Source organism: Paraphaeosphaeria sporulosa (assembly GCF_001642045.1).
Source record: "Paraphaeosphaeria sporulosa strain AP3s5-JAC2a unplaced genomic scaffold CC84scaffold_8, whole genome shotgun sequence".
NCBI classification, from domain to species: domain Eukaryota; kingdom Fungi; phylum Ascomycota; class Dothideomycetes; order Pleosporales; family Didymosphaeriaceae; genus Paraphaeosphaeria; species Paraphaeosphaeria sporulosa.
In genome coordinates, this window is record NW_017253367.1 from 2,178,017 (window position 1) to 2,202,457 (window position 24,441).

Consider the following 24,441-nt stretch of genomic DNA (forward strand, 5'->3'; position numbering starts at 1 on the left):
GGGGCCGGACGTGACGTCGCCGCAGCTTCCCCAGCAACGGCTGTTGTGCTTTAGCTCGATTAGGCAACGCTAGCGCCCGCCTGTGCTGCAAGCACGACTCGAGACGCCTCGATGCACCTCTTTAACATCATCAGGTCGCGACAGCTCAGACAACATCTTCTTTGGTTGTTGGAGAACACCATGGACCGGCGCATGTATGGAAGTCTGACCACCGCTTCGGCGGTGTCGTTGAGAGCGAGCGAGCCCATGGCAATGCTGGCGCCGCCACCGATGCTTGACGATGCCGGCAACGTCAAGGTCGTCGTGCGCTGTAGGGCTTTCGTCCGGAGAGGTCAGTAACGGTGCCAATGCCATTCCATTGAAAGGCATACTGATTCGACGCAGAGAAAGAAAAGGGCACGCAATGCCTCATCCGAATGGACCCGGCCACAAACAAAACAACGCTCCTCGCCCCAGTCGAAGACACGGAGTCTAGCACGCGGCGAGCGTATGAAGATAAGGAGTTTGTATTCGACAAGTCGTTCTGGTCACACGATGAGGCCGATCCGTACTACGCGCACCAGGAGGATGTCTACCGATCGTTCGGAGAGGAGTTCCTAGACCACAACTTCAATGGATACCACACGTGCATCTTCGCGTATGGACAGACAGGCTCAGGCAAGAGTTATACGATGATGGGCTCGCCAGACAACCCTGGTCTGATCCCTCGAACCTGCGAGGAGCTGTTCGAGAGAATTCGGGACGAGCCGACACCAAACACCAGCTATCACGTTCAAGTGTCTTACTTTGAGGTGTACAACGAACACGTACGAGATCTGCTTGCAGCTCGCACAAGCCCTTCAATGTACCTGAAGATCCGCGAATCTCCCAAGGACGGAGTGTACGTCCAAGGCCTAACAGAGACCGAGGTCAAGTCCTATGCAGATGTGGAGCGATTGATGAGGATTGGAGACTCGGTGAGTACTATTAAAACATTCGCATGAGGCGGAGACTAATCTTGACAACAGAGCCGAACGACAGCATCAACAAAAATGAACGACACATCCTCGCGGTCGCACGCCGTTTTCACTATCCGTCTCAAGCAGATTACACATTCACTGCTGTCAGACGAAACCATTGAGCGGACTGCCCGAATGCGGCTCGTCGATCTCGCTGGGTCCGAGCGTGCAAAGTCAACAGAAGCGACAGGTCAACGACTCAAGGAAGGTGGTCAGATCAATAAGTCGCTGACAACGCTCGGACGAGTCATTGCTGCGCTCGCAGATCCAAAGAGACAGAACAGTAAGGGAAGAAGGCCGAAGGAAGTCGTCCCATTCCGAGACTCTGTTCTCACGTGGCTTCTCAAGGACAGTCTAGGCGGAAACAGCAAAACCGCCATGGTAGCCTGCATCGCGCCCTCGGACTACGACGAGACGCTGTCAACCCTCCGATACGCTGACCAGGCGAAGCGCATTCGCACACGCGCTTCAGTCAACCAAGACTGCATGTCGGCTGCGCAGCGTGATGCACAGATATCTGAGATGGCCGAGCAAATACGCTCGCTGCAGGTCAGCGTCAACGCGGCCACTATTCGAAAGAGGGAGGAAGCCACAGAACTGGAAGAATACCAACGTCAAGTCGCTATGATGCAACGTCTCGAGGAGGAGAATCGCATGGTCGCCGATTCCAGGATCAAGGCCCTTACCGCCGAGGTTGAAGAGCTGCGCCCCATGAACATCGCCTTACGCTCCGAAATCGATGCTCTGAGGCGCCACTTGGCCCTAGCCCTGGGCGAACTGAAGAACCCGATCGTCCTACCGCCTCCAATCCCTGGCTCACCTGAAATTGAACAGGACGGCTTCATCAGGGTTGACAAGCGGGGCGTGGACCTGGGTGAGGATGGTAAAGAGAACTCTATCCCCATCCACTCTGATGATGAGATGAGTGGTGATGACTCTGATTCAGGGTACGATGAAGGTGATCACGACGAACTTGCGCAGGAGCTGCAGATCGAGGCCCAGGACTTCCTGAAAGACCTGGGACTGTTCCGGAGGAAGGTCGGCGGCGATGTTGAACGTTTTGGAGTGCGCCAGGCGCTGCATGAGATCATCGGAAACTGAGCCTTGTGCTTGGATGCTTCGGCTGTTGTACGCTGGTACTCGCGTGCTGATTCACGTGGAAAATTGACTTGACGATGGATTAGGATTGGTTACGATGCATTGAGCGACGGCGTTTTGCTTACAGCGTTACATTTTCTGTCTTCAGTATATAGCGACTACCCAGATTCCAAATTGTTGAGTGGCAAAATGCCGAGCATTTCCAAGCTGATACTGTGCTGTGATGACAACACAAGACGGCATCTAAGGGAATACCTAAACTGTAACGCCAGTGTTTACGTCGTCGCGGGAGACTTGAGGTCATGGATGGTCTGTGCCCAAGCTCCATGGCAGGCCGCAGCTCCTCCGCAACCCGCGTCTATCTGCAGCACCACTCCAATGATAGCCACCACAACATTCGCATGACATGTCGAAGCCTACCGCGAGCTGGGAAAAGCTAGGCGACAAGTTTTACCGCAAGATCCAGCTCTACACAGCCGTATTCGACCAGGACCTCGAGCTTGAGAACTACAATGTGGTGGGGGCCCCGTACAGCGGCGCTGTAGGTACGACCCCGACCACCTCACTACCGAGGCGCATGCTGACTGGCTTGCTATAGCTATATACCGCGATGAGAACAAGATAACGACGTACCGGGGGGGCCAGGTCAGCAAGGCCAGCATCGACATTTACAGCTGCGCGGGGAAACTCATACGGCGCATCAACTGGGACAAAGGCACGATCAAGGGGCTTGGATGGTCAGAGGACGAAAAGCTACTTGTTGTCACCGCGGACGGCACGGTGCGCTGCTATTACGACCTTCAGGGCGATTTTATACCGTTTACCCTTGGCCACGGCGCAGACGAACACGGCGTGCAGTCCTGCAAGTTCTACGGCTCTGGCTTTGTCGCATTACTGGGCAACAACAACCTCATATCCGTGTCCTCGTACACGGAGCCACGCCCAAAGCTCCTCGCGATACCGCCAACAGAGCCCGTCATATCGTGGAGCATAATACCACCAGCGTACTCCCTGTCGCGTTCTGTGGAAGTAATTCTTGCCATTGGCGAGACACTTTATGTGGTGGACGCGACTGAAGCCGAGAACCGCAACTTCGATGCTGGACCATTCAGGCATATAAGCGTCAGCCCGCGCGGCGAGTTTCTCGCATTCTACACTGACGATGGGAAGGTGTGGGTGGTTAGTGGCGACTGGAGCGACAAGCTGAGCGAATACGACAGCAAAGTCAAGACTATGCCAAAAGACATGGAATGGTGCGGAAGCAACGCCGTTGCACTAGCCTGGGAAGACGAAGTCCATCTCATTGGTCCTGCCGGCGCTGTCACAAAGTTCTACTACGACGCTTGGATACATCTCCTGCCAGACGTCGACGGTCTCCGCCTTCTCACCAATGACGTCTGCGAGTACTTGCAGAAAGTGCCGGATGCTTCGGTAGAAGTGTTCCGGATAGGCTCTGATTCTCCTGCTGCGAATCTGCTAGAAGCATCATCTCTTCTTGACCAGAAGTCGCCAAAAGCAGACGACCTCATTCAGCTCATTCGACCTTCTCTCGCTGAAGCTGTAGACACGTGCATCAGGGCTGCAGCGAACGAGTACAACATACATTGGCAAAAGCAGCTACTCCGCGCAGCCTCCTTTGGCAAGTCTGTCCTTGACTTGTATTCCAGTGACGATTTTGTCGATACGTGCGACACCTTGCGCGTTCTCAACGCCGTGCGCTTCTACGAGGTGGGCCTGCCGATAAGCTACGAGCAGTACCGTCGGCTCACGCCTGAGAAACTTGTTGATCGCCTCACAAATCGCAATGAATACTTGCTTGCCCTGCGTGTAGCAGCCTATCTCCACCTGCCGACAAATCAAATCCATGGCCACTGGGCGCAACAAAAGGTGAGAGTGAGCCAAGACTCAGAAGAGCAGATCTGCGCACTCATCGTGAAGAAACTGCACGGTAAGCCTGGCATCTCTTTCGAAGAGATCGCCCGCGCAGCATACGATGAAGGTCGCGTCCGCCTCGCAACCGAGCTGCTGAACTACGAGCCCAGAGCCGGAAAACAAGTCCCCCTCCTGCTCGACATGAAAGAAGACAACATCGCCCTTGACAAAGCTATAGAGAGCGGCGACACCGACCTCGTCTACCATGTCCTACTATACCTTCGGAAAAAGCTCCCCCTCGCATCCTTCTTCCGCGTCATCAATAGCCGCCCCGTCGCCTCCGCCCTCGTCGAGTCCAGCGCCTCCGACCAGGACCACGAACTCCTCAAGGACCTTTACTACCAAGACGACCGCCGCCTTGACGGCTCGAATCTGCTCCTCGCACAGGCCCTCGCTGCACCCTCCGTTCCATCTGCTATCGATAAGCTCAAATCCGCATCCACGTACTTGAGGGATAGTCGTGACGCACCAGCCACCTTCCAGCGCCAGGCCCTTGAGGACGCGCAGAAACTGCTTCGTCTCCAAGAGCAGTTCGAAAAGGACCTCGGGCCCCGCGACGGCGCGGCGACGTCCCCCGGCGCCAGTGCTGCGAGCGCCTTCGTAGGGCTTTCCGCGCACGCCACCATCTCCGCGCTCCTGCGCCAAGGCCACACCAAGCGCGCACAAAAGGTCGTCTCTGAGTTCAAGATACCCGAGAAGACGTTCGCGTGGCTGCGGCTCCGCGCGCTCGTCGCGGAGCGGCACTGGAACGAGCTTGAAGAAATCTCTAAGCAGAAGAAGAGTCCGATTGGGTGGGAGCCGTACTTCAATGAGATACTAGGCGCTGGGAGTACGCGGGTGGCGAGCGTTTTCATTCCGAAGTGTACGGGATTGAGTGTGGCGGAGCGCGTCGAGATGTGGATGAAGTGCGGGCTTGTGGTAAGGGCCGGGGAGGAGGCGAGTAAGGCGAAGGATCGGGGGTTGTTGGAGGAGGTGAGTGCGCGGGCGAGCGGGAGTGCGAAGGTCGAGGTTGAGAGAATGTTGGGGATGATGGGGAAGCGGTAGGGAGATGCATAGATGTATAATGGATGGATCGATGGATGGGAGTCCTGAAGGGTTCCGAAGGCGCAGACGCGCAATGTTGTACAGGTCTATACACAACGTTTTTCTCTACATCTACCTTAACCGCTCCAGCGCCTCGGCCACCTTCTCTCGTACACCCTGCTTCCCTTCGTACTTCTCCAGCAGCGTTGCCACCACATCCTCGTGCGACTTGCCGCTCGCCTCGCTCCAGATCTCGTCGTCCTTGGGCAGGCCAATCCACGCATGCGGATATTGGTCGTAGTTCGCGTTGCTCAGCAGTGTGAGTCCCTGCTTGCCCTCAGGCCGCGTAAAGAACTTATGCACATCCGCCTCGGAAACATCTTCAAGCTTGTTCGGTTCCCAGTTCGGGCGCTCCTTCTTGCGCTCAATCAGGCGCGCGGTCACGCCCTCGACGAAGTCCGGGTGCGCCATGAAGTGCGTCGCGATATCGTGCTCGCGCTGGAAGGTCTCGGCGATGGACCAGCGGCGGCCGACGCGCATCTGCTGGAGGGCGACAGCAACGGCGATGGGGGACCGCGTGTGCAGCGTATCGATTGTCTTCTTAGCCCATGTCTTGAGGTCTTCGGTTGCGCCATTGTCGCGAACGTCGGCGAGGGACTCGAGAATAGATGCGATGCTGGGCTGGTCGCGGTGGAAAACCTTGTCGATTGTCTGGCGGAGGGCGCCTGATATGTGCGGGCGCGACGAGGGGAGACCAGTAGCGTACTCCTCGATGGTCGCATTGATGATCTTGAAGCGCGCCTGCAGGTCCATATAGTCTGGGAACTGGAGCTCCGCGAGACGCGCTTCGAGAGCCTGGAGAGTGGAGCTGTGCACGTAGTGCGTTGCGACACCGTGGTAGAAGGCGTCAGCGCCCTTGAGCTGCTCGCTCGTGAGCGCGAGGTAGGTGCCCAGACCGCCCTCCATGCGCGGGAGGAAGAAGGACGCGCCAACGTCTGGGAAGAAGCCGATGGTGGTTTCGGGCATGGCGAAGAGGGTGTTCTCGGTTGCGATGCGGAAGGGCGCGTGGATCGAGAGGCCTACGCCGCCGCCCATGGTGATGCCGTCCATGAAGGCGACGTAAGGCTTCGTGTAGGTTGCGATCATATGGTCGAGCTTGTACTCGAGGGCAAAGTAGTCGGCGCTTCGCTGCTGGCCTTCCTCGCCCGTCTTGTTCCACTTGGCGAGCAAGGCGACGTCGCCGCCGGCACAGAAGGCTCGGCCTGAACCCTTGATGACGACAACACCGGCCAATTCAGACTTTGCCCACTCTTGCAGCCGCGGAATGATTTTGCGGGCCATGGACCCATCGAGAGAGTTGAGCTTCTTAGGCCGGTTGAGCTCGATGGAGCGGACGCCGTAGTTGTTTGTGAAGATGACATCGTCCGGGTCGTCGCCTTTTTGCCGGGCTAGGAGGTCGTGTGGTTGCGCCGCTGGAGCGGCGTCTTCTGAGGGAGAAGAGTACTGCATTGTGGTTAGATGCGGCGAGGAGACCGCGAACAGCCGAACGGAGAAGCTGCGGGGAGCGTACCTGTCGACTTGCGCTCAGCATAGCAGGGTTTGTGATCTTTGCGCGCAAAGGCATGGTGCAGGTCGTCGTCCGTGAGGCCCAGTTCAGCGACGTGGCTGTCCGTCTGATCGATGTGCGGAGCGACATGGCGGGCGCTGGTTGTGAGAAGCTGTGCAGAGAGAGACTGCCGACAGACCTCGGGTGTCCGTTCGAATGCGATTCGAGATGTTGCAAGCTCAATTGGCTTACGATGGAAGGAGTGACTGCAAATAATGTACAATGGGACGCCGGACAGAGAGAGTGATCACCACGGGAAAGCTTTCCCGCCTCTTGCGATTTTCCAGAAGCTCTGTCGATGCGCGGCAGGGTGGAGCTCGTGCTCGGGCTGCACGTGACAGCGTACGACAAAATCTTGGACTCGCGCTAGCAAATGTCGAGTGCATTGCCATCCAACCGCCTCCCAAGGAGCACCTCTGCAACCTCGCGCCTCCCATCCCAATCGCGCCTTCTTTCATTTTCCTTGTCTTGGTACGGATACGCATTCTTTTAATTGGAGCCTGCAACCACAGCCATGTCGTCCTTCTCGCGCGCTTTCATGCGCACCTCGCGGTGTGCTCTGCGATACCAGAGGGGCGTAAACCCCGTTCAGCAAGCATGGAGCGGAAACCAGGTCAGGAACTATGCTGCGGCCTTCTCCCGTGACAAGCCGCACGTCAACATCGGTATGCCATCGCCGTGAAGCTCGCCGAAGCTTCCTGAACTTTTGCTGATTACCGCAGGTACTATTGGTCACGTCGATCACGGCAAGGCACGATTCCCGAGCTCGTCATTTACCCCGTCGCTGTACTAATTAGACGATAGACCACCCTCACAGCTGCCATCACCAAGCGCCAGGCTGAGAAGGGCTACGCAAAGTTCCTCGAATACGGCTCCATCGACAAGGCCCCTGAAGAGCGAAAGCGCGGTATCACCATCTCCACGGCACACATCGAGTACTCGACCGACAACAGGCATTATGCCCACGTCGACTGCCCCGGTCACGCCGATTACATCAAGAACATGATCACGGGTGCGGCCAACATGGACGGCGCCATCATCGTCGTTGCCGCCTCCGACGGACAGATGCCCCAGACCCGTGAGCACTTGCTGCTCGCCCGCCAGGTCGGTGTCCAGAAGATCGTCGTCTTCGTGAACAAGGTGGATGCTATCGAGGACAAGGAGATGTTGGAACTCGTCGAAATGGAGATGCGCGAGCTGCTCACCTCGTACGGCTTCGAGGGCGACGAGACGCCCATCGTCATGGGCTCGGCGCTATGCGCTCTTGAGGGCCGCGAGCCCGAGATCGGCGAGAAGAAGATCGACGAGCTCCTCGAGCAGGTCGACACCTGGATCCCCACACCCCAGCGTGAGACTGAGAAGCCGTTCCTCATGGCCGTCGAAGACGTTTTCTCCATTGCCGGTCGCGGAACCGTCTGCTCTGGCCGTGTCGAGCGCGGTATCCTGAAGAAGGACTCCGAAGTCGAGCTCGTCGGCAAGGGTGTCGCCCCCATCAAGACCAAGGTCACCGACATCGAGACCTTCAAGAAGTCCTGCGACGAGTCGCGCGCCGGTGACAACTCTGGTCTCCTCCTCCGTGGTGTCAAGCGCGAGGACGTCCGCCGCGGCATGGTCGTCGCCATCCCCGGAACCGTCAAGGCGCACAAGAAGTTCCTCGTCTCCATGTACGTGCTGAGCAAGGAGGAAGGTGGCCGTCACACCGGCTTCGGCGAGAACTACAGGCCCCAGATGTTCATCCGAACGGCCGACGAGAGCTGTGCGCTCACCTGGCCCGAGGGCGTCGAGAAGGACAAGCAAATCATGCCCGGCGACAACGTCGAGATGGTCTGCGAGCTGCACCAACCGCACGTGCTTGAGGCTGGCCAGCGCTTCAACATGCGCGAGGGTGGCCGCACCGTCGCCACCGGTCTTGTCACCCGTGTCCTGGAGTGATTATAATACCAAGGGAAGGGGCACTGTAAGATGTTTGAGATTACTTGTACACCATTTCCGGCGCTTTTGTTCATGGCTCATGTACTACCCCTACTCTCCTCTTCTGCCCATGTCTTTTCTCACATGTAACATCACATTGTCGCGAACGGGTCGGTAGGAAAATAGACTATGGATCGGCGTCGAGCGTACGCTTTGCATGTAGGAAGAGTAGGATGAGAGATTCGAGAAACATAATGACTATTTTTGCTGTGCCTCGATATTCAGTGTGTTGTGCAAGGTACCTGATCCCTGAGTATCGCCTTCGTTCATGAGCAGGGCAACGGTTCGAGGGCTCAGAAACCCCAACCCTAATCCTACTAGGGTTCCCCAAGCCCCAATTTCACTTCTCACCACCTATAACAATGTGGCTTCTACTCATGTGCTTTTCATATGTCTACATACTCTCTGATAGTATTACTTGACCTACTATTTTCTTACAGGGGCTAAGCTTATGCCAGGAGAGCCTTCTCTACACCGCGAGGAACCCCTAACCCTCGTAGGATTTGGGTTATCCACTGTTACATTTCGCAACAAGCATAACTAAGGAGCGGTCATATCCTTACCATGTCTCCTTCCGGGTCATTACGCTTTTCCTGACTTTTCTCTCCTAGAGAAATAAATGCTCACTTATCTATCCTCAAGATAACTACTCTTTTACATCCCTCAGACTCAACTTCTGGTCGCATCCTTCCAGTGCGGTATGCATTCTACGCTCGCTAGCGCCTGTCCCTCTTCTTATAGTAGCTTCAGCGCCTCCATCCTATCCGCAAGGTCACAATTTAGCGTTGATTTTCGCAGTAGGGTCTGCATTTAACTTTCCTATTTTTCAATCAGTACCTGCGCCCCCTTCAAAAATACTTGTTTTACTCATCTATTACGTCTATCACCTTTATTGCAACCTCATCCATCGCTCCTTGCGTGGCTATCCGTTCTAACTGCGTCCCTTTGAATACAGTGTGATCCCTCTCCCATCCGCCCTTCACCCACCGCACCCCCATCCTGACCAACTCCCGGCCCCTTCTCCTGGTCTCAGCATCGACATCCCCGCGCCCGGGCGGCCCGCGACTCCACCAGTTGACCACGAAGACCCCGGTCTGAATAAGAGTGCGCCATTTCATGTCCTCGCTGAAGGATCCATACCCGGCGAGGAAAGCGGTGAGTAGGGGTTCAATGGAAGTCAGCGGGGACGGAGAGATGTAGTAGATTTCGAGAAGAGAGCCAAGGAAGGAGGAGAGGTCGGTGGAGAGGGGTGCGAGGTGAGAGAATTCGAAGTCGATGACGTGGAGCTGTAGGCTTCTGGTTTCATCTGGGTTGGGGAGGGGAGTGGGCATTAGAATACTGCATGGTGTCAGCAAACTCTATTCGTTCCCGCAAAAAGGCGAAGGCTCGTCTCAAGAAAATCGCAGAATCAAGAAGAGTCAAGGAGCGATCATGCGACAAGACGGACACACGTACTTCCCCACCCAGAAATCCCCATGCACGACTCCCCTTTGTAACACGCCCGGGCTCTGCTTCTCTTGCCACACCCTGTCCCTCGCAGCATACCACGCCCCTCTCTCTTCTTCTCCCACTACATCTCCCAGCCTATCCAATACCCCCGTGCCCTGTACCCATGTCAGTTTCCACTTTAATTTAACCTCCTCCTCATTCCCACCCAACACTTCCTTCAGCCCAGCCTGCTCCTCACACCAGGTGTGAAACCGCTTCAACCACGTCCCCAGCGCACGGCCCATGCAGTCTGCCTCAGCGCTGCTTAGGGATTCGAGAGCCGTATGAAGCGGGGCCGCGGAGGGGATGTATTGGATGACGAGCATCCTAGCGCGATCATCATAGAAGTAGACTTCCGGCACTTGCACGTCAGCCCCTTCCCCCCTATTCTTGTCCTCGGGGAGTTTGACTCCGTGAAACCCACTCAGCGCACCCAGCATCGCAGCCTCGTACGCGACCCTCCCTGCATCCACGAGAAACTCGGTATGACACGATGCGAATGGCGCTGCGTGCTTTACGATGACGCGTTCCTCGGTTCTTTGGGCGCCGGAGGGGGGAGTGAGGACTAGAGGCGTGGCGAGCACGCCAAGGAAGACGAAGGAGGTTGTGCCGCCGGGAAGTTGGGTGAGGGAGGTGCAGGCGTAGGGCGTGGGGGCGAGAAGGGTACGCAGGTCGTCAGTGAGGATCGAAAGGGCGGGGCTGGGGAGAGGTGGCATTTGGGCGGTGCTAGTGGGGTGTGTCTATGCACGGCTGGAGTTGAAGTTGAAGTTGAAGTTGAAGTTGAAGTTGAAGTTGAAGTTGAAGTTGGGCTGGAAATCCCGAATCCAACGTTAGTCACGGTATCCATGTTCCCAGGCGTAGCTGCTGCGTGCGAGTTTGTGAAATGCAGCGAGTGACTTGGGTGAGTCACGGCTCTGGGCACATCGTTCACTGATGTAAGATCGCACGTGCAGCCTGCACACGTCGCAACCGAGAATTGCATTCCTCGGACATGTTGAGTCGGCGAGTCCGAGGAACCGGTGTGGGACGTGAGCCCATTGGGGGCTTGCCATACCGGACGTTAAGGTGCACGTTGCATGGCTCATAAGGCAGCGGATAAGAAGATACGTCCATTGCCTGTAAACCGGAGCATGGCATCTACTCACTGGCTTGGTGGAAGTCGCTCGACACATGATTGGGCGAAGGGAGGCGCGAAACAGGGCCCGTTTCTCAACGTCTGTCGACTACGTCCACCAATCAACGGCATGCGCGCACGGAGCATTGGCCAAACCTCCGACCGCGATGCGGGTGCACGACGCGCTTTGGTCGCGCCGCAGCCTCGCCCCTCTTCTCCGCCTGGAGCCATCCACAGCATGCAATCGTAACCCCGAGGCTCCAAAATGCCCGTTCCCGAGCTCGATGTGCTCCGACCGACCAACCCCGCCAGCGACTCGGAGGACTACTTCGTGCTGAGCAACGCATGCGTCGTCCACGAGAGCAATGGCAAGCCCGCCAGCCTGCTGTCTGCCTACGCAGATGTCCCGTTGCGCGTCGAAGGGAGGCTCGAGCCGCCGCACCGCAGTATGGCCAGATGCCGTGCGTACCCATCCGCTGCTCATCCATTGCTCCGCTCGGTCGCTTTCTTCCAGGACGGAGCTGTGCTGACTTGGCAACGCAGTGGTGAAGAGGCCCTACAAGCCCGTCGACATCGTGATCCGCAAGGTCTCGCGCTTCTCCTACGGCCTACAGGGCGACACAGTCGTAGTATGGGCCATGGGCGAGGCTGGATGGTTTGAGCTGCGACCGGCACGCCATTACAAGGCTATCTTCGACAGCATGACCCAGGCCGTGGAGCTGCTCTACTTCTTGGCGGATATATACAGCGAGCCGCGCAAGAGGGGCGGCGGGCCAAACGCACGATTGATATTCCAGGAGTACGCCGAAGACGAGCGGTTTGCGTGCAACGATGTTGCAAGCGCCGAGGAAATATTTCAAAAGCACCACCAGTTCCTCATGATGCGATTTTTGCACCGAGCAGAGGACATTGGGTGGAGCAACACGCCAATATACCAATACTTCAAGAGACAGTATCCCGTAGGTCGCACCTGCCTCAACCGTGCACCACATTATTGATTATCTGCAGAAAGTATTCGAGTCCGTAAAAGCGCGGAAAGAGGGTCGCTACGACAAAGTCCCGAAAGAGTCACATTCCACAAAGCCTACAGCAACACCAACAGCGCAGCCGTCCCGCTCTACTCGGAGCCGATCACACGCGGAGAAGCCTGCCGCGGCACCGAAAAAAGACGATAATTGGTGGGAATCGGCTGCCATATACGAATTTATACGGAGCGCCGTCAACAAGCGTGTGCTGCGACCAGGACGTGACCAGATCACCGTCGATCGCGTCGCAGAGCTCATGACGAAGCGTTATGAGATAGAGGAGGCAGACATAGCGCGTAACGTGCTTTTTGTGCATGCGAGGAACTTGTGCTATAAAATGGACCACCCACGGAGCAAAAGCGCCAGTTTTCTTGCGGATGAGCCCATCTATCGAGAACTCGACATGGGACATGATCTCCCAGCTGCAGACATCCGAAAAGCGCAAGCCGTGGAGCTCCGACCAAGGAAAGATCACGCACCGCTTGAAAGGGCGGACTCGGACACCTCATCAGATTCTGAGCCGATAGAAAATGTTGTGGTCACGCCACAGCGACGACCAGATGGCAGAAAGAAGAGAGGTCGGCTTTCTGTCTTGCGGCCAAAGAGCGGCAAGTTCTCCGGCAAAGGAAAGACCGTACAATCGAGGAAAGCACCAGGTTTGGAGGATAACTCGAGCGAAGTCGCAGACTCGAGTGCAGCGTCTGAAGATGAAGAAGCAGAGAGTGACAGCGAGGGCGTCGCGGATATAGAAATCGACACCCCAACACACGCATCATCATCCAGTCGCGAAAAGCGCAAATTACCCAGCAACGAAAATCATGAAGAAGGAGAAGACGGACCACGAAAACGCGCAGCTTCCTCATCCATCTCACCCGAATCGATCCCAACCACCTCAGACTCAGACACAGAAGCCGCAGCGGAGGCAGACAACGAAGCACCACTGCCCCTACGGAAACGCCCGAACCAAACCCTAACGAACGGCAAGCACCCCGAAACCCAGCTAAAATCAAACCTCATCGCCCCGATCGTTTCCACGCCCCTGCCCACCTATGAAGCAAATGGGCCTAGAGATTCCTGGATCTGCACATTCGACGGCTGCCATCAGAGGGTGTACGGCGCATCGAAACCAATTGGGCGGCAGTTGATTACTGAACATCTGGAAGACCATGCGAAAGGGCGCCAGCAGGTTGTTGGCGTTGTGTGGAGGGAGAATCAGAAGCTGGCGCTGCCTGTGAAGTGAGTTGTTTTTAGTTAGGTTGTGAATTGCATAGTGGCTGACGGACGCAGTAATCTCCTAAAGAAGATACGCGAAATGAGCGAGTCTCACGCTCCCCTGTTCCCTTCGCTGGGTCCGAGCAATTCGGCGATTTCCCCGGAGCCGATAAGGAGAATCTTGTAAGGCGTGGGCGCTTGTGCGGTCTGCTTTTTTTTTTTTTTTTTAAGCGGCCAGGCGTGATGTTGTGATGATTATGGCGTCCATTGCATACCCATTTCTTCTTTGTGATTTATTCATTGGACCATTGGTGACGGCTGTTACGGTCATATCGATTTGCCTGGACACAGACAGGACGGCATTCTTAGGTTGGAATGGTTCGCCGAGGCTTCGGCTGGATATGTCCACTATGCGAACGTCGAATGTCATCAATTTTGAAAGTTACCATTACCAGGACTCGAGGCCGCCATCTATTCTAAGGTATTTGGTAAATTGTTGGCCCTCCGCGCGCTCGACATTTGCCTAGTCTGTGAGGTAGTCGGCTAAACCCTATCGTAGCTGTCAGGGAAATGCGCTCAAGATGTGGCCGCAACATCATTTACGCTCAGGGTGAGTCACGGGGAGGATACCTGGCTAGCCAGTTGCGATAGATTATGTTGCGCGATGAAAATAGTTGGGATTACATTGCAGCCAAAGGGTAACAGTTGTCCAAGCCTCGCCTCCGCGGACGGAATTCAGGCTCGTGCAGCTAGCCTGACGAAGGCGCGCTGATGCGGCTCACCCCAAGACAGAAAGAAGCCCCGGGCTTTCTTGCGCAAGAGCTAGGAAAATGCTATATCTCTATTCCGGTCTATATTCTATGTTCTATGACAAGATCGGCCGCGTATCGGGGATCACTCGAAAGCCACCATCATCCCTCTCTGCCATGGCGCGCTGTTTGTCTCGATTAGTATCAACAAGACTCCTGTTGAGGGACATGGTGTGGTCGTACCTGCTCTGAAGCCTCCTTCGCGTCGGCCTTCCTTTTCTTTCTTCTCCATATGATAACTGCGACAGTAAAGAACATGGCCAGTCCGGCTGCACTGGAATTAGCAGACAGTTGATCTCGCCAACGGGCTACACTCACCAACAACACTGAAAGCAATCACCGGTATCTTCGCACCTGGAGGAAGAATACCAGCTCTTTGTGATTGTGGCTTTGGGGGTCCCAGCGTCTCAGCCGCTGGTGCTGGTAGAGCTGTTGATGTCGGCACGACTTGCGGTGCTGTGACGGTCACTATCTCGGGGGTAGCAGAGAGGAAGACCGTGCGAGTCGGTTTTGGCGTCTCTTCCTTCTCTTGAAACGACTTGGTCACGGTTATGAAGGTTGTCCTTGTCGGGGACACGCGTTTTGTGGTGGCTGATATTGGCTGAAGCGTAGTTGTCGGTTGCTGGATTGTCGTTCGGCGTGGGCTCGAACTTGAGAGCACAGAGATGCTTGAGGGTACCAATAGAGAAGTACCTCCGGCACGAGAAAGACTGCTCTGTTCAAGACCTGGTTGAGATGTGGGACGCGCAGCGTCCGTCGTCGTTAGAAGCGATGGGGGCTTTGGAGATGAGGTTGATCTGTTTCGACCGTCGTCATCGTCGTCTAGTCTTCTTTCGAGCTTTGGGATCTGAATGGGTGAAGGCCGACGCCTGCGGCTCAACGCGAAATCCATTGCGAACAAGGCTGACCGAGGAAAGCGGGAGTGCGGGAGAGGAGCTGAAGGCTAGAAGAAAGCAGGACAATTCAAAATGCAAAACCCTTGAAGACTGAGGTTTAACCGACTTGCATACGCAAACCTCTTCGCGCCTCAAACTACTAACCGAGTTAGCGGGTACATTCTAGACACCGCATTTGTTTTAGATACCTGTTTCAACCCCTGCGACCAATTGTATAAGTCTGATTACCATCCAAACCCATCAAGCTTTTTTGTTTCTGGTCTCGGCGGCCTGTTGCTCCGAAACAAGGAGGTACGCTAGAAGCGTTACACGTCTCGAGTGTCCACATTCGCTCCTAATACCCGTTTCGGAAGCAGGTGCGTGTACTCACTCATGGATAATATCGTTTGGTATTAATTTTAGCTGTAAAGCTTAATCCCATTCAGTGTCCTAAAAGCCTTTCTTGCGATCCCTCGTACCCTTTCCCATTATTGCTCAAACTTACATTCAATCATGTCATATCGAAATTCCTGGATAGATGTCCGTCGAAGAGCATCTCGCCGCTTCACCACTCTCGAAGGATGGCGCGAAATCGGCACAGGGCTCTACGTCGTGGGCGCTTCCCGTGTTCGCGTCTTCTCTATCCAGCACCAATTTGATGCCGACAATTACTATGATGATCGCACATCGTGGACACGACCGTCAGTCAGCCTCCAGTCCTGGAACAGTCCAGATCGTCCCGTTTCAATCGAGCAAAGCGAGTACAGTGAGCCTGGAGAAATGGAAAAGAGGGTCTCAGTAGTTCCGGAACCGCCCTATCACGTTTTCTCGAAGAAGGAAAAGTGGACATTGGTGATCATGATTGGAGTTGCGGGGCTCTTCTCGGGTCTTTCTTCGAATATCTATTTCCCGGCTCTTGATGCGATAGCACAGGTGAGAAAATCTTCGAGCAGGAGCCTGTTCGACATTCGTTGACCTTTGTAGGACCTGAAAGTCAGCCTCAACGCAGTCTCGCTGACCATCACATCGTATTTGATCATCCAAGGCATATCTCCGTTGTTTTGGGGCTCACTATCTGATACCTTGGGACGAAGACCGATATACATTTACTCGTTCTTGACGTATATCATCGCCAATATAGGGCTCAGCTTTTCTCCGAATTTTGCGTTGCTGTTGATTTTTAGAGGGTTGCAATCCGCAGGAAGTGCCTCGACTGTAAGCATCGGTAGGTCCGCGCTGACTCCACTTACTGGTCTGATATTGACAAAATACAGGAAACGGCGTTATTCAGGACATCACCCCACCCGCGGAGAGGGGGGGATTCATCAGTTTCTATCAAGCTAGTAAGGCTTTGTTCCTGCTCTTCCAAATGAGGTCAACCACTAACTGCAATAATCAAGTCCGAAACTTCAGCATAGCCGTAGGCCCAGTCCTAGGAGGCCTGCTAGCCACTTTCTTTGGATTCAGGTGCGTCGACCCGTTCCCCGATGGTGAATAGGGATCACATGTTGATAAGCCGCTTGGGCAGATCCATCTTTATATTCCTCCTAATCCTTTCGTCACTGGTCACTATCGCCATCATCATCTTCCTCCCCGAGACACTGCGTAGCATCGCTGGAAATGGCTCTCTTCGCCTCGCGGGCATTCACCAGCCACTTATTCGCCGCTTCACGAAAGACCCACCATATATCCGTGATCGCGATGACACATATTCGTCTCCTAAAGTGACACTGAAGACATTTATTGAGCCGCTGCTCCTCTTGAAGGAGAAAGATATCTTGCTGAGTCTGATTTTCGGCGGGACGATCTATGCCATATGGAGCATGGTAACTTCCAGTACTACGGGCCTTTTCAAACAAGTATTCCATCTCAACGAGCTCCAGCTCGGCCTCGCATTTCTTCCAAACGGTACGTCAACCTTCCTCTTTCATCTTGTAATTCGTCCCAACTGATTTGCCTTATCAAGGCCTAGGGACAATTGTCGGTTCCACTATCATTGGAAACCTCATGAACCAGGCGTATCGCGCCGCCGAGGAAGACTATCGAACTTCCCATGGCCTCCCAGCTTCCTACAGCCTGCCCAAGAAGGCACTGCCAGCAGACTTCCCCATCGAGCACGCCCGCCTCAAACACACAAAATGGATAACAGCCCTTTTTGTCATCAGTACTTCTCTCTATGGCTTCTCGCTGTCCGTCCCCGCTGTCACCTCCCTTCCTGGCTGGATCGTGGTGCCCTTGCTCCTTCAATTCTTCATTGCCGCTACATCAAACGCAGTTTTCGCAACAAATCAGACCTTGGTGTCAGATCTTTGTCCTGGCAAGGGTGCCTCGAGCACCGCAATTAATAACCTGGTCAGGTGTTCTATGGCAGCTGTCGCTGTAGCGATCGTCGAGCAGCTGATTGCGGGTATGGGGGCTGGTGGGGCCTTTTTGGTTCTTGGCTTGGTTACACTGGCCGTCGTGCCGCTGCTTGTGGTGCAGTGGTATTGGGGTCCGACCTGGAGGAGGGAGAGGATGGAGAGTAAGGCAAAGGGCGTCGGCGCCTAAAGCCCTGGGCATGCGCTCGGCTGCGTACAATCTAGGGTGCAACAAGCGGTCAGATACGTAAGGCAAAAAGCTAGTCATGTGAAATATCATAGGCTTGAACTCTAGACACAAATTCCTCTCACTTGCAGTTGGCCATGGGCGATATCCAATCCGGAAAGTGAAGGCTCCGGGCGCCTTAATTCTTCCCAATCTGGCGATCGTACACCCTCGCTTCCCTCTTAACTCGTCCCTGCGCATCCTCGCTCTCTCTCCCTGCACCTGCGCAGCCTCCAAACAGTATTCTCCTCCAGATGACCCCCTTCCGATAAGACGCTATTTACCTGCCACCAGCTTCCATAGTCTGAGATACTTGTTCCTTGCCCTCCATGTGCCGTGGCTAGCGACAATTCATACTCGTATGCGCGGACTGGTGCTTTCGACATTCCTTAGATTGTGATACGTGTGAGAATGAAATGCCGGAGTGATTTTAGGATGGAAGCGAGTAGAGCGAGGCTCACTGCTCGAGTCATATGCGGTTGACGGGTGAAATTGGACATCGGGGAAGTGTGGGGACACCAGATGCTGCCAGGCGAGCTTCTGGGCATGCGGAAAGAGAGTGGAGAGATTTCTGAAGATATAGCTATTTGTTCTGTAGCTGTGTAGAGGTTAACCCCGGCTGAAGTTCATCTGCTATCGCGACCAAGTGCGCCTAACGACGCAAAATATGGCTATGGAATGAGCAGCAACAATATACGATGATGATCAGTAGCCAGTTCAGGAAGAATTCGAGCCTAGAGTTACTATCAGGATAGAGGATGTGAAGATGGGCGAAATGATCTACCAGTAGCCCCAGTAGTTTTAGAAATAGCAGTTGTATAGAATGCCCCGCTTTTTAGCTGACAGTCGGAGGAAATAGACAGCCGACACCACGAGCCGTTAATCGCCCTGTATTGCAATGTCAGCTGGAAAAGAAATATTCAATCTCAGACCACCTACGAGGCATAGAGAAGCCCTGGTGGAAAGTGGCGAGTGATAGATGAGCGGCATCTGTGCACTGTACACACTCCATAATAGTCTATAAGAGTTTGCAAGCGTCAACCTGAACGAACCAAACGCGTCTTGTGACAACGTGGGCAACTGGATAGAGGAAGTAAAGTATGTGATCATTTTAGAGTATCTAATTACCATTAGCCACACCATGGATCACTGTAAATTCCAGCACTATGAAAGCAATATAAGCGATCAGCATCCCAAATCCAATCCACCGACAAAATCTTCCGCCAAACCAGACTGTCACGGTGAACGCAAGCGTTGAACACCACAATACCCCTAGTTCCGGGATGCTTACGTTGCCTCGTTCAAACTTCCCCGAGGTATCAAGCATGACGATTCCAGAGCACAGTGCGAGCAGGAATATATTACTGCCGGCTGTATTCGCGACGAGAATGCCAGCATGGCCTCGGTGCCCGCTCATCACAGCGACAAACTTTTCGGGAAGAGTTGTGGCGATTGCGAGAATGACGACACCAAAAAGCACATCCGAAATACCGAATTCATCGATAATGTTGATGGCGGCGTGAGAGAGTACGTAGCCAGCAAGACAGATAGCGAGGAAACCGAGGAACAGGTAGAATAGATGGTAACGTAAGGTGCGGCGCTTCCTGTGACTTGTCCCAGGCGGTCTTAGAGTTATTGAGCTGGCATCTGGATTCGTTTGTTCATTTGGCTCGACTCGAGCCGGTCCGCTCGTTTCATCTTCATATCGATCTGCGCCGGCGGGGATCCTCTCTGCGATATCAGTTGTGCTTTCCCCGTCACTGCTCTCATCGTCGCTGCTACCGTCGCTTTCGGAGTCCTCTGGAGCAGTCAGAGTCCCTTTACTGATTGCCCACCCCACGGACCCAATGTAGATGGCGAAGAATACGATTAAGATGGAGCCGCAAACTAGCCATATTGTCCTCGTTGAAAAATATGTGATGGGCGCTACGAAGGTGGTTAAGACGAGCAGGACGAGCGAATATATCCGCGAGCTTCGGTCGAAGTGAATCGGCTTGTGCTTGTCGTGGAACAAGAGGCCGAGGGAAAATGCGCCTAGGATGTTCGAGATAGCGGAGCCAACGATGTTGCCAATGGCTAGAGACGCGCGATTGCTTGCGAGTGATGCAATAACAACAGCGAGCTATGACGTCAAGGGAAATTAGAAGTGGACTGATGGTAATCGGCTGCAGGGGCGCGACTACAAACATACCTCTTCCCACTCTCCTCCAGCAGTAACCAGGCCAATAACGGTTTCAGGAATGTTAATGCGATAAGCAACAACAGCAGTATGGTCAATGAATTTATCTGCGCCAAATTCTAACAGAAAGAGGGTGGCAATAAAGGCGGCGATGTTATAAGCGACGACGTCAGCGTTGGCCATGGCTGGTTCGAGATTGTTAAGATCCCAGATTGATAGCTGCTCTTGATTTATACTATAGCTTGGCACGCTATCGTATGTGTAGCGTCGCGCTATACGCAACCCCAGTATAATCACTCCGCCACTAATATGAGGCTGTAGAGACAGCCATAGATAGTAATATTATAGAATCTTCTAGAGGTAAGGTCTCTAAGGCCTACGAATAACTACAAGTTATTTAGATTATTAATATCTAGGAAAGGTTTTACTGGTTTAACTCGTAAGCCACTAGCAGCTCCATTGGGTGTGGCGCGAAGATCTACGCATGGCTGTCACTTGGGGCAGTGTTAAATCCAGAAGGGTAGCTAGTCCTAAAGGGTTAAGGTTGGTTCTCGGGCAAGACAACTGAGGGGAAGGGAAGGGGTATGGTAGTATCTGGCGAAGTGTAACGAGTCAACAATATGGCCTAAGTGTAATCCAAACGATAGATTGATAAACAGGTTGAACACGAGTATGGAAGTCCATCCTCGGATTCCTATATAGTTGGGTTGCTCAGTTGCTCAGTCAAGCTGAGCAGCTGATCATATCACGTGATTGCCCTAGACCTCGTGGCTCGGCATCTGTCGTGATCTCAATCCCGGCCCTCCAGCTGCCTCAAGCGCCCATCCATCCATCTCACGTTCTGGTTCGTAACAGGCAGTACTTCTGAACCGAGTAGCTACTAATCTGGGCTCCTACGGCAAGACCTCGGCACGTCTAATATGGCTGATGCTGTATCGTAACACGTACTGACCTGCCCCCTGCGCGCCGATGGCGGCCATGAAATAGACATTGGACCTATAGCTGCGTGGCTGTGTGGCTGTGCGGCTGTGCGGCTGTGCGACATCTCCGGCTCGGATTGGGAGCAGGGAGCGTATAACTCATGCCAACGAACACACCCAGCACCCAAACCGCAATCAGCTCCGACATAGCGGAACTTCGAGACACTATACAATAGACGATCATAGCTAACGCTTCCATTCCATAGAGATAAACCATCGCGCCGCCCGCCGTTGATCTTTCGTCTGATCCACCACGTCGTCCTTCTCGTGCACATCGCAACCGATATATACACCAAGCAGTAGCCGAATATCGCTTCAGCTCGTTGGAAAGGAACACTATAAGTCGGCTGGCGTCTGAAGAGTAGGTGGGCAGGGCCGGGAACAGAGATCAACTGGCATGATACTCCGTGGTCGAAAACCTTGTATGATCGAACAAGAATTACCTAAACCTAATCGGAACTGCCTCTAAGAAAACAAAGCCACAAGTGAAAGGCAAATTACTCAACGATATCACAATTCTTAGTCTACCACGAGTCTGTCCGACGCGACAACGAGTTCCTCAACTCTTAGCCACTCAACGCACATGCAAGTCATCGCAGCTCAGTGACACAATTGGAAACAGAGCATATCGCCCCAATGACGGCACAAGAACGATAAAATTACGAGCCGCTTAAACCAGGTTACATTAGGATACTATACTTTGAAGGCGACAATGCGGAGAGTCAAATCAGAATTCGAATGAGTCCTGTTTGGCTCAGAGGTCTCGGCACCTCTTTCGCAGCACTGTCGTATGCCTGGGGTAACCGCGAAAAGTCGCGATTCGTCTCTGTTAATGGACTTGCTCTGGCCGTGACTGAGAGTCTTTACCTCGCCCTGCTTCACATGAAACGGCGGAAACGAAACTAAATAACTTGTACATGCGTCCGGCTCTTTGGGCTGACGCGATTTGTATAAATCAAGATGACGATCAGGAGAAAACTTTGCAAGTGGCGATGATGGTGGAAATATATCATGCAGCGTCGAAAGTCAGCATATGGCTCGAACCGGACGACAGAGGCAAAGCAAAAGCAGCAGTCAACACACCTTAGGCCGTCGATAAACTGCTTGCCACGCATATCAAAGGATATTGTTCTGTCGCAGCTTCGCCGAACGGACTAGGGCAATGCGACATATCTCACGAGGCCAGTGGGGCCATCTCTGACATAAACCTTCAACCTTTGTGGCCAATCTTCTGTCATAAATGGTTCTCAAGGTTATGGGTGGTTCAAGAGACTGTATGCAGCCGTAATCCGAGAGTCTGGTTTGGCACTTTCTCGACAGAATGGGAGCTGCTCGCCTGTGTCGCCGCTGCACTGGTATCTATGGACGTACTTCACGACTATCATGATCCACCCTGCTACGAGATCGACTACGTTATCGCTATAAATGCGATAAGGAGGAACCGTATCCTGCTCGTGTCCACTCCTTCCACTGCTGGTCTGCTCGAACTGATCAACACAACCACCGTTTTCGAGGTTGGTGATCCTAGAGACAAAGCCTTCACTCTTTGGAGTATGGTGTACCAGGATGGGCTTAAAATTTCGTACGAGCAGAGTATTAGGGATATGTTTATAAGTGTATCACGCTGGTGTCTACATTATGACCTTCAGCTGTTGTCGCTGGCTGGACTGCACCTCGGTCGCGTCAGTATCGGTGCATTGCGTCTTCCTTCGTGGTGTCTACCACCAAATTCGGGATACTTCCGCCGTTTTGAGTCAGCCAGTCACTTTAAAGCTATGTTTGTGGACGTGCTGTGGTCAATGTCGCCCCAAAATCGAAACCATTCGATGAATCGAGCAGCATCTATGTGGTAGATGCTCTGCTCGTAACGGAACTTGATGGGTCTGGTTGCACAAAAGTTTCATGGTCAGTGACTACGGCGCTGCAAGATCCACTACAAGTTCTCGACAGAGTTATACGTGGAGCCGAACCACGGGCTGAGAATCTTGGTCAGGCGGATAAATTGAGATTGTGTTCGGCACTGCTACCCGATCTCGACACGGCACAGCCATCAGCTCTAGAGCTCATAGATCATTCTTCCGCGATGATTTTCGAAGCTCTTGCGTGTCACAGTCGAGGTGGACCGTATCCAGAGAAACGCACACCGGAATATACTCAGCCAATGTCAGTCAGCATTCGCATTTCTAGCTTCACTGACGAACGAAAACTTTGTACTACGAAAAGCGGTCAATATGCATGGGTTCCAGGTTGTGCAACTGAAGGCGATATGATATTCTTTGTTCGGGGTGCAAAAGTACCTTTTATGCTGTGGCCTGTCCATGACCTCCTGGTAGGCTCGACACACATGAAGCAATATCAACTTGTGGGTGAAGCGTGGGTGGAAAACATCATGGAAGGTCAGGCTATTGTAGACCTTGACCCCGTCCCATGGATAAGAATTAACCTTGGTTAGACCACGCTCTCTAGTAGGTTACTTCATGGTAATAGACTTGTTACGATCACAGGAAACACAAGCAGGGAGTCGACAGGAAATGACGCGACTAGAGACGAAGCTAATAGTAAGTAATTACGATAATGACAGCGTCAGCAGCTATGACCAATGGGAAGAGGATTACGATTGTGGGTCCGATGCTGAGCACAATATGGCCACGTGATACGGTCACGTGACTGGATCTGTGGCTCTGTCGCGAGAGATCCTCAAAGCCAAACCAGATAAGCAGTATGTAGAGATGACGGATGACCACAGGGTAATCCTCATCGTCAATCTACGATACAGTTTACTGCATCCAGTTTCCTCACGGAAGATAACTTGTGACGTTTTGGCAACACATCCTCACTGTAGTGATTGATTGATTGACGCATCAACCCAACGCGACTATACGACGCCCTAGCCCTCATTACTCAACACACAGCTCCTTCGAGACTAGCTTAGTTCACACCACGCAAGTCTTGTTACAAATAGCTTAATCTATTAGAATTACTAAGGACTAATATTACGTAATTATTCTCCTACTAAGAGGATGTTCTCCCTAGAGAACCTAGCCTTAGTAGGAGAATAGAAAATCTCCCACTAAGAAGTAATTATCCTAGGATAGTAGAGTTAGCTTAGAAGAATGAAAGATAGGATAACTATTATATAGTTAAGGATATTCTCTAAATATTTCCTATTCCTTATAGTTAACTTTAAGAGCTTACTTTGGGATATCCTCCTCGTACCAGGCAGATAGGTGGTGCTGGCCCGCAAAGACGATGAACGGCGGGATAGCCAGCAGCGTTGATTCCCTGGATCACCGTCGCCCATTCACGATTGCCTGGCTGGATACTCTTTGGTCTGCCTCGTCTCATTGATCCTGTGACAACGAGATGTGCTGTTATCTTGCATATCATAGAGCCAGTCTCTTCGAAGTTGTACACGTCCTCATCACAGATGCCGTACTTGGCCTTCGTCTGCTCCGCAAGCCCCACCACAGTTAGGTCTTTCATACATGGACAATCATCGCTAGTGAGATGTAATAGTTTATCTTTTTATTACTTCGTAAAGTATATCT

At 53.4% G+C, this 24,441-nt stretch overlaps 11 protein-coding genes across 11 annotated transcripts; 7 read left to right on the forward strand and 4 right to left on the reverse strand.

Annotated features, from left to right (window-relative positions):
- Nucleotides 1-252: 252 nt before the first annotated feature.
- CC84DRAFT_1098234 (kinesin-domain-containing protein) lies at nucleotides 253-2,099 on the forward strand (the record flags this gene model as incomplete). The annotated part of the gene is made up of 3 exons (XM_018174757.1): nucleotides 253-331; nucleotides 385-956; nucleotides 1,008-2,099. The coding sequence occupies 3 exons, from the start codon at nucleotides 253-255 to the stop codon at nucleotides 2,097-2,099; spliced, it is 1,743 nt and encodes a 580-aa protein (XP_018033727.1).
- A 362-nt stretch (nucleotides 2,100-2,461) lies between these two features.
- Nucleotides 2,462-5,128, forward strand: CC84DRAFT_970635 (vacuolar protein sorting-associated protein 16). The gene is made up of 2 exons (XM_018188010.1): nucleotides 2,462-2,641; nucleotides 2,695-5,128. Exons 1-2 carry the CDS (start codon nucleotides 2,503-2,505, stop codon nucleotides 5,070-5,072), a joined length of 2,517 nt encoding a protein of 838 aa, XP_018033728.1. The 5' UTR covers nucleotides 2,462-2,502; the 3' UTR covers nucleotides 5,073-5,128.
- A 55-nt stretch (nucleotides 5,129-5,183) lies between these two features.
- Nucleotides 5,184-6,747, reverse strand: CC84DRAFT_1220230 (ClpP/crotonase; the record flags this gene model as incomplete). Its single annotated transcript, XM_018183147.1, has 2 exons — nucleotides 5,184-6,554; nucleotides 6,622-6,747. 2 exons carry the CDS (start codon nucleotides 6,745-6,747, stop codon nucleotides 5,184-5,186), a joined length of 1,497 nt encoding a protein of 498 aa, XP_018033729.1.
- Nucleotides 6,748-7,039: 292 nt separating this feature from the next.
- Nucleotides 7,040-8,839, forward strand: CC84DRAFT_1167057 (translation elongation factor Tu). The gene is made up of 3 exons (XM_018179110.1): nucleotides 7,040-7,322; nucleotides 7,380-7,408; nucleotides 7,462-8,839. The coding sequence occupies exons 1-3, from the start codon at nucleotides 7,172-7,174 to the stop codon at nucleotides 8,587-8,589; spliced, it is 1,308 nt and encodes a 435-aa protein (XP_018033730.1). The 5' UTR covers nucleotides 7,040-7,171; the 3' UTR covers nucleotides 8,590-8,839.
- Nucleotides 8,840-9,031: 192 nt separating this feature from the next.
- On the reverse strand, nucleotides 9,032-10,973 carry CC84DRAFT_1261934 (uncharacterized protein). Its single transcript, XM_018185110.1, has 2 exons — nucleotides 10,084-10,973; nucleotides 9,032-9,966 (listed from the first exon to the last, which is right to left on the reverse strand). Exons 1-2 carry the CDS (start codon nucleotides 10,830-10,832, stop codon nucleotides 9,492-9,494), a joined length of 1,224 nt encoding a protein of 407 aa, XP_018033731.1. The 5' UTR covers nucleotides 10,833-10,973; the 3' UTR covers nucleotides 9,032-9,491.
- A 459-nt stretch (nucleotides 10,974-11,432) lies between these two features.
- Nucleotides 11,433-13,675, forward strand: CC84DRAFT_1167058 (uncharacterized protein). Its single transcript, XM_018179111.1, has 4 exons — nucleotides 11,433-11,691; nucleotides 11,774-12,189; nucleotides 12,239-13,491; nucleotides 13,543-13,675. The coding sequence occupies exons 1-4, from the start codon at nucleotides 11,496-11,498 to the stop codon at nucleotides 13,652-13,654; spliced, it is 1,977 nt and encodes a 658-aa protein (XP_018033732.1). The 5' UTR covers nucleotides 11,433-11,495; the 3' UTR covers nucleotides 13,655-13,675.
- A 657-nt stretch (nucleotides 13,676-14,332) lies between these two features.
- On the reverse strand, nucleotides 14,333-15,419 carry CC84DRAFT_1261936 (uncharacterized protein). The gene is made up of 3 exons (XM_018185111.1): nucleotides 15,361-15,419; nucleotides 14,460-15,311; nucleotides 14,333-14,401 (listed from the first exon to the last, which is right to left on the reverse strand). The coding sequence occupies exon 2, from the start codon at nucleotides 15,166-15,168 to the stop codon at nucleotides 14,557-14,559; it is 612 nt and encodes a 203-aa protein (XP_018033733.1). The 5' UTR covers nucleotides 15,169-15,311; nucleotides 15,361-15,419; the 3' UTR covers nucleotides 14,333-14,401; nucleotides 14,460-14,556.
- Nucleotides 15,420-15,931: 512 nt separating this feature from the next.
- On the forward strand, nucleotides 15,932-17,698 carry CC84DRAFT_1097853 (MFS general substrate transporter; the record flags this gene model as incomplete). The annotated part of the gene is made up of 6 exons (XM_018174738.1): nucleotides 15,932-16,121; nucleotides 16,197-16,376; nucleotides 16,426-16,494; nucleotides 16,552-16,618; nucleotides 16,680-17,059; nucleotides 17,118-17,698. The coding sequence occupies 6 exons, from the start codon at nucleotides 15,932-15,934 to the stop codon at nucleotides 17,696-17,698; spliced, it is 1,467 nt and encodes a 488-aa protein (XP_018033734.1).
- A 1,125-nt stretch (nucleotides 17,699-18,823) lies between these two features.
- On the reverse strand, nucleotides 18,824-20,096 carry CC84DRAFT_1198234 (uncharacterized protein; the record flags this gene model as incomplete). The annotated part of the gene is made up of 2 exons (XM_018181555.1): nucleotides 18,824-19,856; nucleotides 19,926-20,096. The coding sequence occupies 2 exons, from the start codon at nucleotides 20,094-20,096 to the stop codon at nucleotides 18,855-18,857; spliced, it is 1,173 nt and encodes a 390-aa protein (XP_018033735.1). The 3' UTR covers nucleotides 18,824-18,854.
- A 2,035-nt stretch (nucleotides 20,097-22,131) lies between these two features.
- CC84DRAFT_970789 (uncharacterized protein) lies at nucleotides 22,132-22,861 on the forward strand. The gene has a single exon (XM_018188011.1). It carries the CDS (start codon nucleotides 22,255-22,257, stop codon nucleotides 22,744-22,746), a length of 492 nt encoding a protein of 163 aa, XP_018033736.1. The 5' UTR covers nucleotides 22,132-22,254; the 3' UTR covers nucleotides 22,747-22,861.
- Nucleotides 22,862-22,976: 115 nt separating this feature from the next.
- On the forward strand, nucleotides 22,977-23,560 carry CC84DRAFT_1178845 (uncharacterized protein; the record flags this gene model as incomplete). Its single annotated transcript, XM_018180368.1, has 3 exons — nucleotides 22,977-23,289; nucleotides 23,398-23,451; nucleotides 23,484-23,560. 3 exons carry the CDS (start codon nucleotides 22,977-22,979, stop codon nucleotides 23,558-23,560), a joined length of 444 nt encoding a protein of 147 aa, XP_018033737.1.
- Between the last annotated feature and the right edge of the window lie 881 nt (nucleotides 23,561-24,441).